This window comes from Chelonia mydas, chromosome 3 (assembly GCF_015237465.2).
Source record: "Chelonia mydas isolate rCheMyd1 chromosome 3, rCheMyd1.pri.v2, whole genome shotgun sequence".
Taxonomy (NCBI): Eukaryota; Metazoa; Chordata; order Testudines; family Cheloniidae; genus Chelonia; species Chelonia mydas.
Window position 1 is genome coordinate 183,533,001 of NC_057851.1, and position 15,294 is coordinate 183,548,294.

General features: G+C 42.2%; 1 protein-coding gene across 1 annotated transcript in view; it reads left to right on the forward strand.

Annotated features, from left to right (window-relative positions):
- Window positions 1-15,294, forward strand: part of LOC122465089 (protocadherin Fat 4-like) — an 87,250-nt gene that overhangs the window by 62,593 nt on the left and 9,363 nt on the right. Inside the window, exons 30-38 of the mRNA XM_043543155.1 lie at window positions 504-712; window positions 1,976-2,155; window positions 2,764-2,983; window positions 4,582-4,718; window positions 6,046-6,189; window positions 10,387-10,631; window positions 11,362-11,471; window positions 13,018-13,152; window positions 13,746-13,882. Of these exons, the coding sequence (XP_043399090.1) occupies window positions 504-712; window positions 1,976-2,155; window positions 2,764-2,983; window positions 4,582-4,718; window positions 6,046-6,189; window positions 10,387-10,631; window positions 11,362-11,471; window positions 13,018-13,152; window positions 13,746-13,882 (1,517 nt within the window). The remainder of the gene's footprint in view (window positions 1-503; window positions 713-1,975; window positions 2,156-2,763; window positions 2,984-4,581; window positions 4,719-6,045; window positions 6,190-10,386; window positions 10,632-11,361; window positions 11,472-13,017; window positions 13,153-13,745; window positions 13,883-15,294) is intronic.

Sequence of the window (15,294 nt, forward strand, 5' to 3'; positions counted from 1 at the left end):
TGACTATGCCTTCCAAATTGTTTGTTGTCATTAATTGTCATAATTTTGGATATTCTTGATATCTGTATAAATCCATATTTCACCCTTAAAGCTTGTCTAGATGAGCCGTTAGTGCTCAGTAAGCTTGGGTGTAAATCTACTGTGGTCTGCCATGCACTAACCGGTCATGTGCATCCTGCTACATTGCACTAAAAGTTTCCTAGGGCACGCTAACTTCCTGTTTCAAAATGAAGTAGATCAAAACGCACTGGGGAACTTTTAGTCTGCAGTACTGGGTCCACATGGACAGTTAGTGCACAGCACAATAGGGAGCTGTAAATTCACAGCCCAGCATGCCATACACTACCTGTTTGTCTTGACAGGCCCTAAGTGTTCTTTTTGGAAGGCACTATAACAAGTGAGTTTTCTGGGATGGTTTGCGTAATAAGACCTATATCTCTCGGATAGTTTCAAAAGTTGAGAAAATGGTACATAGTATAATCTGTGTTTTCTTTCTTTCTTAGGTTACTTTAGTATTGATCAGTTTAGTGGCATAATAAGAACAACAAAGAACCTGACAGTAGAAGAGTTTCCAATCCTCTTTATCGTGCAAGCAATAGATTCGTCTGAACCCAACATCTACAGTCAAGCTTCTGTGCAAGTGACAGTCATTGATGAAAATGATTTCCCTCCTGTTTTCCCATCCTCTTTGCTTGAAGCAACACTACAAGAGGTGAGAAAATGTTATCCCTCAAACAATGAAATGTTGTCCTTTGTGCTGAAAGTTAATGTGCTAGTAAACATCCAATGAGGGGAAAAGACTCAAAATGTTGTCTTGACATGTAATTATATATTTGAAACTGAAAACTCCAGCACATAAAGAGAAGTACATGGAAACATAAACACATTGAGGAAACACTGATCTTTCACTAATGGGACTCCACTGAAAGAAAACATCAAACCCTTCTTGCACATGGGTTTGCCCTTAGAGCTTGCTCTTGCACCTTCTCAACCTGTTTAGGGAACTGTTGGGCTGCAGATACTTGCTTTGACTTTTCTCTGCCTCCTGCAGTGAATAAGAAGGAAGACTCCATTAAAATAGCTCTTTCCCCTCTGCTTTCTCCAGCAGTATCCATTATGATTTATCTTGCTCATAAACTAACAGCAGCGTTCCAAGCAAACCAGATTTCTGATTTAGTCTGTCACTAAACTCCTTTTTGCCTGCCAAGGAAGCCACATTTTAATTCTGAAAATGAATCCAGCTCAATATTTCAACTAGTGATTTGCTTTTTTTAAATAACACCTCAGTACCGTTCAGCGTCCAGCTATAAAAAAATAAAATAAAGCACATCAAGGCTATTTTGATATATGCTGTGATGCATGCTTTGCATCTAAGATTAACAGCTGGCCCATACAGATTCCCTTTAAGGAACACAGCCAATATGAAACCTGCTCAGTTTCCAAAATTGAGTTAAAACTTTATTTAGCTACTACCCCTGCCACTGACCCATCTGCTAATTTGGAGGTAGGGTGGGGGTTACGATCACATTTTCCAACCTCCCCAAAAAAGTATACAATTGTCTGCCATATTTCTGTGTGAAAGACTCACACAGAGGGAACTGACTAACTAGGGACCTCCCAGTGGCTTCAGTGGCTTTGGATCAGGCCTTAACTGAAAGAATGAAATTGACTGTGCACAATGTGCTGTCAAAGGAACAAAAAAAAAAATAGTAAAAAAGCTGAAATTACATAAAAATGTTTTTATTTATTTATCTTTCAGTTATAAGTAAAATTGCTAGGCAAACAATAGTCAGAAGCAGTATGACTCTTCAGTTGACAGTGTTCCTTTAATTTCAAAAAGGTGGGGGCAGAGGCTGTTGAGTTTCTCCTTAAAACAAAGCCACACACCTTGCTCTAAAAATTATTCATATTTAAAACAGGAAAAGGCAGCTAATCAAAACATCTTTGACCATTTCCCTCTGTTCTGTATTGACAGAATTCAACTTCTACCCAAATCATTCAGCTGAAGGCTCAAGATAATGATACAGGTAGAAACGGTTTTCTCACATACGGCATTCTGAGTGGAGATAGACAGAAATTCAGGATAGATGAAGCTACTGGGATTCTTTACTCCACTGTTCCTGTTGATTATGAAGAGGGACCTACAAAGTATCAGGTTTGCTTTAAACTGCCACTTCAAGTTTTTCCCTATTCCGATTTCTTGATTTAACCCCAGGGTAATCAGTGAGATTTTGTTTTGTTTTGGTTCAGATGGGTTTGAACATTTTATGTATCATTTAAAAAGATATGCGTCTTTACATAATATCTATTCAAGTCAAACACTGATAGTACATAATAATTACTAATATAACATACAGTAAGACAAGGATCTTAGGCCCCACTCTGTAAAGATTTAAGCATGTAAGTAACTTTGACTTCATGTGCTGGGGCTGCCCATTGGCATAAGGTTAAGCATGTGCTCAGATCTTTGCAGGATCAGGGCCTTAGAGATAAAAGAGCTCAAAATTAATCCATGCAATTTTTTGTTGCTACATGTGTTACTTCTGTTTTCTCTTTCACCAAAAGCTAATTTACTAATAGGTTCATTTGATAATAATACTTTATATATAGAAACATTTGGATGAGAAAATGTTTCAATTTTTCAGACGCATTTCATGCATTGTCTTTAAGGTGACCTTGAAATGCTGGTTTTAAATTTAAAAAAATCAAAAAGCTCTTCCCATTATGCAATTGACCCAGTAGCTATATTTGTGTTATTTATAGGTTGTAATATATGCTGAAGACAGTGGGATCCCTGAGAAGAAAAGGGGTTATTACACCATCATCATAAACATCATTGACATTAATGACTGCCAACCAGTGTTTGACCCAGTCAATACACTCAGTGTTACGGAAAATGCACCTGTAGGATTCATTGTTGGAAAAGTCACTGCAACAGACAAAGATGAGGGAGATAATGCCTTTGTTCTGTATAATCTCATAGGTAACAAGCAATTCTCTTATGGAAACAACTATCTAATTTTGTTTCATAATGTCCTCTCTCCTGTGAGCATCAACAGCATTATATTTAGAGTCTTGTAGCTCCTCACTATTTAATCCAAATATATATATTACCAATCTACAACTGTACTGTCTTTTTACAATGCTCAAACTGATTGAGTAGCAATTGTTGTTGGACCGAAATTTTGCTCACTTTTAAATCATTCTACTAACTGCAGTTAAAAATAACCTTTCATCCACCTGAAAAAAAACTCTCTTCTATTCTGAAAACTCTTAACTGATCTGCCACATAAACTGTAATCAACATGATTCATTTTGGTAGAAAGAACACTTTTAATACATGCTGTGTCAGCTTCTGTGTGTTGAGGAAAGGGTTGAGGCCTGATTCTCCCCTGGGTAGAACCTTGGCATTCCTACTTGTGCAGAAGGGGTGTCAAATGCTACCAAATCAGAATTCTCTACTCACACTTGTGGATTCTGGGCATTTTACACTCACTTTGAAAAGGTGTAAATGATGCCACAAGAGAATCAGTCCTGGCAATGTTTTTTCCCCCTTGTTGGGAGAATGAGTGCACATGTATTCAGCTTATTTTTTCATATTGTCTCTTTATTTCCTATGTGCACAAAGTTCCTACTATGGCTTTGAACAAGTGTGGGCAAAAAGCAGTAAAAACCACAGCAAAGTTTCCTCAAATATAGCAGTACCATGGCCAGATCAACTGCAAAACAGCTCTGTTTTCAAGTTCCTAACCAGACTTCAGTTTGTCTGTGTTGAATAAATCTTTCTGAAAGTCACTGAGATTTTTCTGTAGCATGTTTTGGCTGTCAAAAATAATAATCACCTCCTCTCCAAGTATGTGCGTCACTCACCTGCCTGGACTGAGAATCAATTGAGAGTCAAAGCTGCTCCTTCTTAACTAAATGGGATAAGTATAGACTCAGGCCACTACCGCTCCAGCAGTACAAAGAAGGTGGAAAGCATTAGGAGTGTGACTGGGGAAAGAGGCATGTCTGGAGCACTGCTATGCCTCAGCAATCCCTGGCTGTTGTAATGGCCCTTGGAAGCTGTTGCAGACAGCAAACTTGGAGCAACACTGAGGCTCCAAGTTATTTCTTGAGACTGAACAGTGACCAGCAAGTTGAAGATCAGGGAACTGTAATGGTGGCTGATAGCCCTCTTTGTACCCTCCAGATCCCCTGGGCTGCACTGGCCCAGAATAGCTAGTTTTCAGGATTTGGCCCAAGGTGTCCAATATATTGGCATGAATTGTCCAACAGCAGTTGCCATTTATTGTCCTCACTTTAGGTATCTTTAAGCATGGAGCTATTTAACCCTTCTTTGAGCGGGTGTCTATGCAGTATCTGTTGACCCGTTCTCTTGGTTCCCATCGCAGATATTCATTTCACTCACATTATTTGTTTAGTTCACATCTTTACCATTTCTACTGCATTACCTTGATTGTGTGAAACAGAGAATTGCTTTCAGAGCAAGAAAGATGTTAACAGCTGACTGGAGAGTGTTGCCAGCTACCTGCCTCTCAGACAGTATTAATGTATAATGTTTCCTTGAATGTACTTTAGGTGGTGGTGGAAATATATTTGAAATAGATGAAGTACATGGGAACATTAAGGTAAAGAATTCCCCAGACTATGAAACCCTGAACAGATACATCCTTACAGTGAACGCATGCAACAATAAATCTGCCCCTTTCTATCAGGAAAGAGCATTTTTATAATACATGGGAACATTACCGCTCAAAGCAGGTCTAGACCACATAGCTGGTAGCGCTCGCCCTGCGACAAAGACTAGTGGAGCTGCTCTAGTGCTAAAGCAGTTGGTGGGGCTGTGAGGCATTGAAAACGTTATGATCTTAAGCAAAGAATCTCCCAGTGCCCCACTCACCGCACACCCTTGCCTTTCAAGGTGAAGCAGTCTAGGTCAACTTCTCAAAGCACATCCAAATGATATAAACTTCTAATTTATCATTAGTACATTTTTTACCTTTATAGTAAATATTAGGGGTCATGAAATTCTTTGACTTTGAATAAGGAATTACCAGCCCATCACTGGTGATTTGTAAATCAAGATTGATACGTTTCTAAAAGATCTGCTCTAGGAATTATTCTGGGGAAGTTCTATGGTCTGTGTTACACAGGAGGGCAGACTAGACGATCACAGTGTAGCTTTGGAATCTATGAATCAGAAAATTTGGAGGGTGGATGTGGCCAAAGGGACAGATTCTCCTCTCATACTGACTTGCGACCAGTGTAAGTGCAGTGACTTGAATGGAGTTACTCCTGATTTCACAGTGTTAAGTGGGAGGAGAATCAGACCTTAGCATTGGCTCAAATGTTTTAATAGTTATTATAAGGTACAACTGTTTAAAGCAGCACTTTAAGGGGCTGTCCACATATTCATGTTATGGGTCAGATTCTGCCACCTCTACTCATGATTGATGAGTAGTATCTTACGCCACAACTAGTCCCATGGGGATGAATGTCAGAATCAGGGCATACATTATTTCCCAGCCAACCTCTGCTGGGGAAGAGGACTGCTTGCTGTTGCTATTAATTAGCATAGTAATTACACTGATATTTTTCAAACCACCAAATACTGATCTCCAGATTAGTGAAAATTAATTTGCAGCAAATCTTTCCAGTTTTATAGTATCTATTTTTAATTTTGAAAAGCTATAATATAAACATTAAAAAAAATAGCAACACTTTGCCTTTCCCTCATAGCATCTGAGGTATGGTATGCTGTCCCCATACATCACATCATGCCATGTCTTATTCACTCAGAATGCTATAGACCTTTTACAGTGTAGAATCCAACAGCTCCTGTAAATGTGTTGCCTCTTCTCATATTCATGTCCTGTGTTGATCTTGGATGTAGAATTCTGTGAAGTGAATAAAGAAATTAAAGTTATGCTAATATTATACCACAGAGTTCTTTGGATTCTAATTTGTGTTTACTGTTGCAAGCAAGGATAAAAGAGTCATCTTAAATATTCTAAACATATCTGAAATAATTTTGTTTTCCAGGCCAATACTACTGTCACTGTTGTAGTGGCTGATATAAATGATAACGCTCCAGAATTCACTGAGGACTCCTATTTTGCTGCAATAAACATGACTAATCCTGTAGCAGCTCATGTCATTACTGTGAAAGCCACAGACAAAGATCAGGTGACTGTTAGTTTTTAATTTTAAGACTGTTGTAAGATTTTCTCCACCCAAAATGGAGAATCAGGACTCCTGAATTCTTTTTCTGACACTGACTCACTCTGTGATTTTGGGCAAGTCAGTTAACTGAGCTGTACTTTCGTTTCCTCCTTTGCAATATATGGGTTATACCTATCTCACAGAAGTGTTGTGCGGCTTAATTAATTAGTGTTTGTAAAGTTATTTGGACTCCTCAGATGGAAGGTAATAGAAAAGTGAAAAATACTGAATATGGGGTATGTACCCACCAGACTCTCATAGAATCATAGAAGATATGGGTTGGAAGAGACCTCAAAAGGTCATCTAGTCCAACCCCCTTCTCAAAGCAGGACCAACACCAACTAAATCATCCCAGACAGGGCTTTGTCAAGCCGGGCCTTAAAAACCTCTAAGGATGGAGATTCCACCACTTCCCTAGGTAACCCATTCCAGAGCTTCACCACCCTCCCAGTGAAATAGTGTTTCCTAATATCCAACCTAGACCTCCCCCACTACAGCTTGAGACCATTGCTCCTTGTTCAGTCATCTGCCACCACTAAGAACAGCCGAGCTCCATCTTCTTTGAAACCCCACTTCAGGTAATTGAAGGCTGCTATCAAATCCCCCCTCACTCTTCTCTACTGCAGACTAAATAATCCCAGTTCCCTCAGCCTCTCCTCATAAGTCATGTGCCCCAGCCCCCTGATCATTTTCATTGCCCCCTACTGGACTCTCTCCAATTTGTCCACATCTTTTCTGCAGTGAGGGGCCCAAAACTGGACACAATAATCCAGATGTGGCCTGACCAGTGCCGAATAGAGGGAATAATCACTTCCCTCGATATGCTGGCTGTGCTTCTACTAATGCAGGCCAATATGTCGTACGCCTTCTTGGGAACAAGGGCACACTCTCCACAAGTATCCTCAAAATATTTTACACTGCACACCCGACTACTGTTCACTGTGTTGCTACTCCCAGGAACACCAGTCCTGAGAGTAATACTTCCACAAATAGTTGCATTTGATCTATGCATTTCTAGTGCACTTATCACTGTGCACAGTGAGTGGTATTGGACAGTCTGCTAGCTCAGCATAGCAACATCATTCCTGAACATAGCCCTTTCAGGAGAGGGAACTTCCAGAAGTGCCATCAAAAGAAATATCAGTGGCTGTTGCCTCCCTACTTGATGGGGTACAGATCTGGTCAAACTATGTATCTCCAGCTCTAACTTACTGCTATAATAAAACTAAAAGCTCTGTTTTGCTATGTTCCTTCTCATTTCTTTTCTTCTTCTTTTATTTATAAATACTTTTTAACTCTCAGTGTGAATGTAATGCTCATGAAAGATACGGGGTTGACAGCTGGAGAGACTCAAATCCTCTCTTAATGGACAAAACAGGAACAAGGGAGTTGGCAATGCAATCTTCTTCCGCACGCTCCTGACCAAGGGCATCAGGGAGAAAGAGAGAGTAGTTCAGTCTCCATGTCCATTCAGTCCTTGGCCTCTCTGTGAAGATTGCCTAGAAGTGTGTCAATCACCACCAGTTGTGGAAGGGGTGGTTATGTAAGCGAGGGAATAGTCCCGCTATTGTGGGGAACTTCCCTGGCTTCTGCACTACCCCAGTGAAATGGGCTAGCGAAAGGATCTGAGTCCTCGCTCCCACTTCCTTTACCCAGTGGCCTCCCTGCCCTTGAGGACTCCCCTTCCACTCTCCTGTCTGGCAGAGTCCTCGTAACCCCAACAAGGCTGGGCCCAGAATTACTGGGGGGCTCGACCCCCAACCCTGCTGTGGTCACTTTGGCCAGGGGCTAGGGTGTCCCCACTCCGGGGTACTCTCTCTGCACTGGGCACTTCTCTGACCCACTGACCATTACATACAAGTTAAAGCAAATGCAAGTTATTTAATCAACAATTAATTTTAAAAAGAATAAGGAAAAATGGGAAAGGTTAAAGGAAACACATCAACCCGCTCTGTAGCAGGGAACATCACAAACAGTGTCTCTGGAATGTCAGGGCAGTTCACAGTCTGTTCCTTGTAAGTCCCAGGCCTTCTTCTCAGGCCCTGGCTGTGCTGCAGGGATGCTGTGGGTTGGACACTCGCTCTGGTGGTGGCCACACGCTCTCAGGCTCTAAGTGGTAGGACCCTTCTTCCCAGTGTCGTCCCCGCCCTGTCGGGGTTATGATCCAAGCCTGGCCTGCAAGAGCCTCTTGGCTGAGGCGTCTCCCTGTGCTGGGCCCGCTGCCCAGGGTCCCCCTCGGTCTCCTCAGCTGCTCACCGCACCCAGCTCCGGACTGCCTCAGCCCCAGCTCCACCACTCTGTCTGTGCACCGCTGCTGCTGCTCTGCCTTCAGCTCCCTGAGCTGCTTCTTTGGCCCCTCTGGCTGTGGTTGCTGCAGCTCTGCTCCCAGGACAGGTCTGCTCTGCAGGCTGCTTCTGTGACTCTGCTCCCAGCACTGACCGGCTTCCTGGGCTGCTTTTCTGGCCCCTCTGGCTCTGGTTGCTGCAGCACTCCTCCCAGGGCAAGTCTGCTCTCTCTGGGCTGTGCCTCTGGCTTTGGGGCTGCAGCTCTGCTCCCAGGACAGGGTCTGCTCTCTCTGGGCTGCTTTTCTGGTCCCTCTGGATCTGGCACACCTCTGCTCCCCAGCTTAGCTTGGGCCCCCGCTTTCTCCTTAGCTCAGCCCCACACTGTCTGACCCAGGCAAATCCAGCTCACACGGAGGACGGGACCTCCCTGGCCTCCTGACTCCCTGATTAGCCTGCTTGCCCTGTCATTCAGGCTGACCTGGAGCATTGTCCTCTCCCCATTGTTCCTGGGGGCTGTCAGTCTCAGGGTCCTGATTCCCCATCAACCCTTCCCCCTTTTTAGTACTGGGAGCTAGCAACTAAAACGCCCCCACTGAATGTTAGTAAGGGGGCAACAGTCCCCTTACAGTTAGGTCATATGGAACCCCGGCCACTGAGAACTGGACTAAGACAACCAAATCCTGTCTCAGGGATGTGTTTCAGAATTAAAGAGGCAGTTGAAAGTGCAATTTGGGATTTTTTTCTGCTCTCTCTTCTTGGTACTTGGGAGGTATTAAAAACAAAAAACTTAAATCATTTCTCTCTTCCTGCGTAGTAGTTTGAACACTTGGTGCCTGATCTGAAGCCCGCTGAAGTCAGTGGAAATACTCCTATTGTCTTCAGTAGGCTTTGATTCAAACCCAGAGAGCCTGATGTTCAGCCATTTTAATTTGGCAGATGCGGCTTTATAAGTGGAAATAATTGTGCCTAATTCACTGTGAGTGCAAATTTACAGAAACAGTTATACATTAGCATAAAATTGTGCCTGCATTGAGGCCCAGATGAAAATCATATCATCTGTATCCTGTGTTCCATCCTCATACAGAATGACCACTGACATCAAGACAGGACTCAGAGAATATGGGGCACCTCTGAGAGCTAAGAAGGACAGGGTGTGAATTCTTCTTCTTTCCCCTGTTTTTATTTTCTCTTTCTGAGATTATTATAAAGGAAAAAAGAGCCACAAATCTGAAACTTACTTAATGTCAATAAACACATGGTAAATCCCAATCTTGCTCCCCCTGGAGCCAGTGAAGCACAGTGTATAATACTTTCAAGAAATACAGAGCAAAGTGTAACAGAGCCAACTCTAACATAAAGCCAACCTTTAAAGACTTATTTCAGGGAAAACATACTAAGATCATTTTTATATGCTTATTATGTAATTGGCTAATTGCCTGTGACATTTTCTTTTTTCTGAAACACCCAACAAAACTCATCCAAAATTTTAATTTTCTAAATAAGTTCACTGAATGCATTTAGATTTTGTCAAGTCTATTATATTAAACAGTGCTTATGCCACCCTTCAGAAACTTACTCAAATTGCTTGTAATTTTCTTTAATGCTTCTATGTGTATTCTTTCTGGAAATTTAATAATATTTTGTAATATGTAGCACCTTCTAAGATCTCAAAATCCTTTACAAACATTAACAAAGAAAGCTTCTCAACATCTGTGGCAAGTAAAGATTTATTTTTATCCCTGTTTTACAGATGGGAAAACCAAGGCACAGTTGCCCAGCGTCTGGCAGAGCATAGAATACAGATATCCTGTGCTTAATAATAGTCTTCTCCCACTTCTCTCTCTGAAATTCTACTAATGTGTTCTTGCCATTGCAGGGGGAAAATGCTCTTATTGAATACTATATCCTGTCGGATGTTAGCTTCAGCCCGTTCTTCCTGACTGAGGATATAAATGAGGGGAAAATAATAACAATTGGAAACCTGTCCAAACCTGGAGAGATGCCTTTGAGAATAATAGCTAAAGACCGAGGTTCTCCTCCATTAAATAGCACAGCCTTGATTATGCTCAATGTGCTTGACAATCGCCCGTTTGTCCCACAGTTTAATCAGACTGACATCAGGTGAGGGTTTTTATTTTCAATTACATGAGTGTCATTGTTCTGAATTCTCCTTGTAGCTGAGACCACATTGCCACTGAATTCATTAAAAGTATTGGGGGTAGTATTTCCAAAGATGGAAATTCCATTTTTCTTTGTGTTGGGAAGAAACAAACAATTAATTTTAATAACAAAACCAGAAAATGTCCCTAGTCTAATTGTTTTGTGCATCTGATGTTTGGAACCATGTTTTACATTTTATTGCCTTATTCTTCAGCTTATAAAATGCACTTGTCCTCCAAACTCACCCAGTCAGAGTAAAGATCACCCTCCTTTTCCCCCCTTCCTTTTGCATACCATCAATCAGTATTTTGGTATAAAAATGTATTGATTTTATGTCAATAATTATTACTGGCATATTGTTGTAGGCTTTGAATGCAATTGGTCCTACACATACTGGGCATCAACCCCCTATCAACCACCCACCACCAAATGGAAAAATCTTCCCTAGCCTTGACCCAAGGTCAAAGAAATGCTTGGCCAAAAAGATGAGCCTTGCATTGCTCTTTGAAGGCCAGCATACTCCAGTAGGCATCCTCCAGAGGGGAAAAAGGTCCACAGCCAAGGATCTTCCATCAAGAACACCCTTCTCCCAAGTCTCAAAGGTTCAACAACATGCACTGCCAACAAATCAGGTATTGGCATTTGTGCCAGTAAGATCTATCATCACAGTCTGTTGTCTTTTTTCTGTTAGCACAACTGTGATGGAAGATACAGGAGCTGCACATTTAGTTTACACTTTTGCTGTGACAGAAGCCTTAGGGAGACAAATTGATTACAAAATTGTATCTGGCAATGAGCGTGGTGAGTACAGCTTCTTCTTACACCCTAACGTAGGCAAATATAGCACTATAAACTAGCTCTGGGTGGGAGATCATATTGTATTTAGCAATGAGACTGAGTGAGAATAATGACTATGGAATAAAATGTAGGTATGGAGAGTGACATGATTTCTTACTATATCTCTTTAGTATAAAGAAAAGGAAAGGAGTACTTGTGGCACCTTAGAGACTAACAAATTTATTTGAGCATAAGCTTTCGTGAGCTACAGCTCACTTCATTGGATGCATCCGATGAAGTGAGCTGTAGCTCACAAAAGCTTATACTCAAATAAATTTGTTAGTCTCTAAGGTGCCACAAGTACTCCTTTTCTTTTTGCGAATACAGACTAACACGGCTGCTACTCTGAAACCTGTCTTTAGTATAAGACATCACCAGTTTTATTTGGCCAAGTTCAGAAGTGACCTAGGCGGTGGTATAAATTACATGTTGCAAAGTGGGTTTAAGTGGGCTTACATGGGTTTAATTTACATACTGAAAGAGCAAAAGGGGGAAGGGTCTCAGGAGAAACAACTAACAGGAAGGGGTAAGTAAGTACCTGTTGTTTGCCAGTTGCTTTTCTATGACATCAGCTTGCACTCACACCAATTTACTGGTGTGCAACTTACACCGACATTTACAACACTTGGGAATATGGCCCCCTATGTCTAAAAACATGGAATAATGAAAATCTGAGTTAAAAAAATGCTAATCAAGTAGAAAGACAGGTGCAGCGCACATAGCTAACATTCTGTCTTCTGTATACTGCACCTTTAAATGTAAGAAGTCTGTCTGTTCAGGGAAAGGACTTTGAGGAGATTCAAGATAGAGAATCAGTGTGGGAGGGTCCTCCAGTGAGAGGCTCACTCGGCTTTCTCTCCCTTGGAGATGTTATAGTCTTTCTTCCTCCATGTGTCTTCCCTAATCTAAAACAATGGTGGTCGGCGGAGCCCTGCTAGTGAAAAGCTGGCTGGTCACATGTTCTGCCATTCTGCCTTCTTGTTTCCAGCTGGTAAATGTTTCTAAAAGACAGCTATAAAAACACACGCCATGCTCACCAAATATTACTCTTCCATGTAAGCAAGAGCTGCCTGAGGAATGTTATGCAATCATGAATGGGAAGGATAGTAGTCGACACACTTGCAAATAGGAGAAGAGGTGAGGTGGCAAACCAAGATCTCTCTTAAGATGTCATCACACTATGAAAAAGAGTTGAGAGACCCTGGACTGGAATAAGTCATCTAGATTGAAAGTGCACATTTTGCTCTTTTTGTATAGGAAATACAGAAGTATTAACAGGCAATGTGTGAAGTCATAAAAAGCACAGCTGGTGACCTACTTCTGGTTGAAAGTTTTTTGAGGTTTTGGTGCTTTTGCCACTCCTGTATTAGTGTTGAAATACGCTACCATTCAGCCCCCAAGAACTGAGGCAGTAAGTAGCATTACAAGAGCAACACAGATGGAAGAGGTGTGAAGGATACAAATGAAAATGGTGACTATATTACTGAAAAGTGCACATTTTTCCTTTCAGCCCATTTTATACTGGATACAAAAAGTGGACAGCTAAAAACTGCAATTAACTTGAACTATGAGGAAATTTCTCAGTATACAATTACAGTTGAAGCAAATGAAAGTCCCTCCTCTGTCACACGGGTCCAGTATTCAGGTATTTTTTTTTCCTTTGAAGGACACTGCAGTTTGAACTGGAGGGTGTTAAGCACAGGACACTTCTTGTGCATTCTATATTTGCACTAAATTTAGAAACAGAAAATGTGAATTGCTTTAAATGACAAAGCTGTGGAGAAAGATTAAAAGCTGAGGGCCAGATTGCATGGGCACTAGGCAGGCAATGGAGGGCAAAGAGCCTTCCCTCAACCTTGCACTCCTTCACAGGGGCTCACCACAGCCACAGATGGGAATGCAGCTGTTGGCACTGGACTTCCCAAATGGCACAGGGCTAGGGCCCCAGCTCCTGTCTGTCCTGGCTAATAGAGCTAACATGCTGTACCCTTTCACCCTGCATCACTCCAGCATGTGCCTCCCAGAGGAATTCAAGTTGAGTCAGCCAGAATTCTTCTGGGGACTCCTGTGCTGTGCCACCCCTCCTCACCCTCATTCAGTATAGCCATCGTCTTAAAACTGCCTGCTTTCACATCTGAATGCAATGCTTGGGGTTAACGGAGAAACATGTCTGTAGCCTCAGTGATATGTTCTGCACGATACAGGATTTAATTACATTAATGTATTTATTTTTAAAAGGTCTGTTTTCTCAAAATGTGGCAAGACTAACAATCTTAGTGCAAGATGTAAATGAAAAGCCAGCATTTTTGAATAGCTCCTACTCTGTTCGGATCTTGAACTCAGTGCCGTACAAATTCCCAGTTGTTAAAGTTCAGGTAGAGTATATTTCTGCCCTTTCTGAGTATCTGAAGGCTTCTGAAAGACTTGGGCTCCATTCACACTGGCCATTAAACTGGGTTAGGGGAGCCATTTTTAAACATGTTTTTAAAATATTGGGTCATCATCTGCCCTGCATCTGAGATCTGCTCAGTGAATGTGAATGCTGGGGGACATCAGGGAGCTTGTTATAGTTCCCTGGTGCTGTGAGCTGGTCTGTGCCTGCCCCAGCCTTGGCATGAGATGGAGCAGCCTAAGGGGTCTGCTCTAACTTATGCCACTGGTGTATGATACCTAAAGGACACTACACCAACTGAAGATCGCCATAATCCCATCCACAGGGTAGGCATGGATCCAAGAGCTGGTGCTGGCCAGTTACAGTCAGAATTCAGCTGCTTTTACACTGCTTGAGTAGCATAAAAGGGGCTGGATCGTAAACAAGAATCTGGCCCATTATGCCTACCCTGCACAGACCAGGTTAACTGTGTTTAGGGCCCAATCCTGTTGCCACTAAAGTCAGTGAGAAAACAGTGACTTCAATGGTGCAAAATGAGGTCCTTAAATAATAATAGCAGGAGCTGTTAGTAAACTGGGTTTATAAACCGGCCCACTAACAGAGTTTAATTGCCACTGTGGGCAGGCCCTTCACAATGCTCTGGAAATCATATTACTAAAATAGTGCTAAGTCATTCAGGAGGGAGACAGAGGGCCCATGAAACTCTGCAAGGTTCATCTCAGGGAATTTCCTTGAGGCTTCTTAAGGAGAGGGACTTGGGGTGGCCAAATGCAGAGGACACTCCCTCCAAACCCATTCCCCTCAGATATAGAGGTCTGTGAGGAAGGGAAACTGCAGTCCTGTGGAGATTCACTGCTTTGACTGCCCAGGTCCTGTGGCTCCCATTTTGCCATTGACTCTCCCCCTGCATCTGAGTGGAATGGGAGTTAATGCTGCACAGAGCACTAATAACTTCCCCATTGATATCCGAGACACAAGGAGAGTGAGGTAATATCTCTTATTGGACAAAGTTCTGTTGGTAAAAGAGACAAGCTTTTGAGCTTACATAGAGCTCTTCTTCAGGTCAAACCACTGGTATCTACTCAATTATCCACCAGGCCCAATGGGGAATATGTTGCAGAATGCACCTGGTCTACCATCCCTGCTCCTTTCAACCCGAGTGCTGCCCCCTTGACTCTAGGAGCTGCAGACTCTTCAGCGGGCTCATGAGGATGCATTTCATAGAGCCATTATTTCCCCCTTCCATCAACCTGATTCTGATGGTTTCTGCCCCCTTTTCACTTGTGTTAATGGAAGGGAGGTACAGGTCTATGCATTTAAAAAGTATACAGACCAGTCCCAGGATGCCAGGATTTTATAAATACCAATGGGGGAGAGACCCACAGGCTCTCAAGA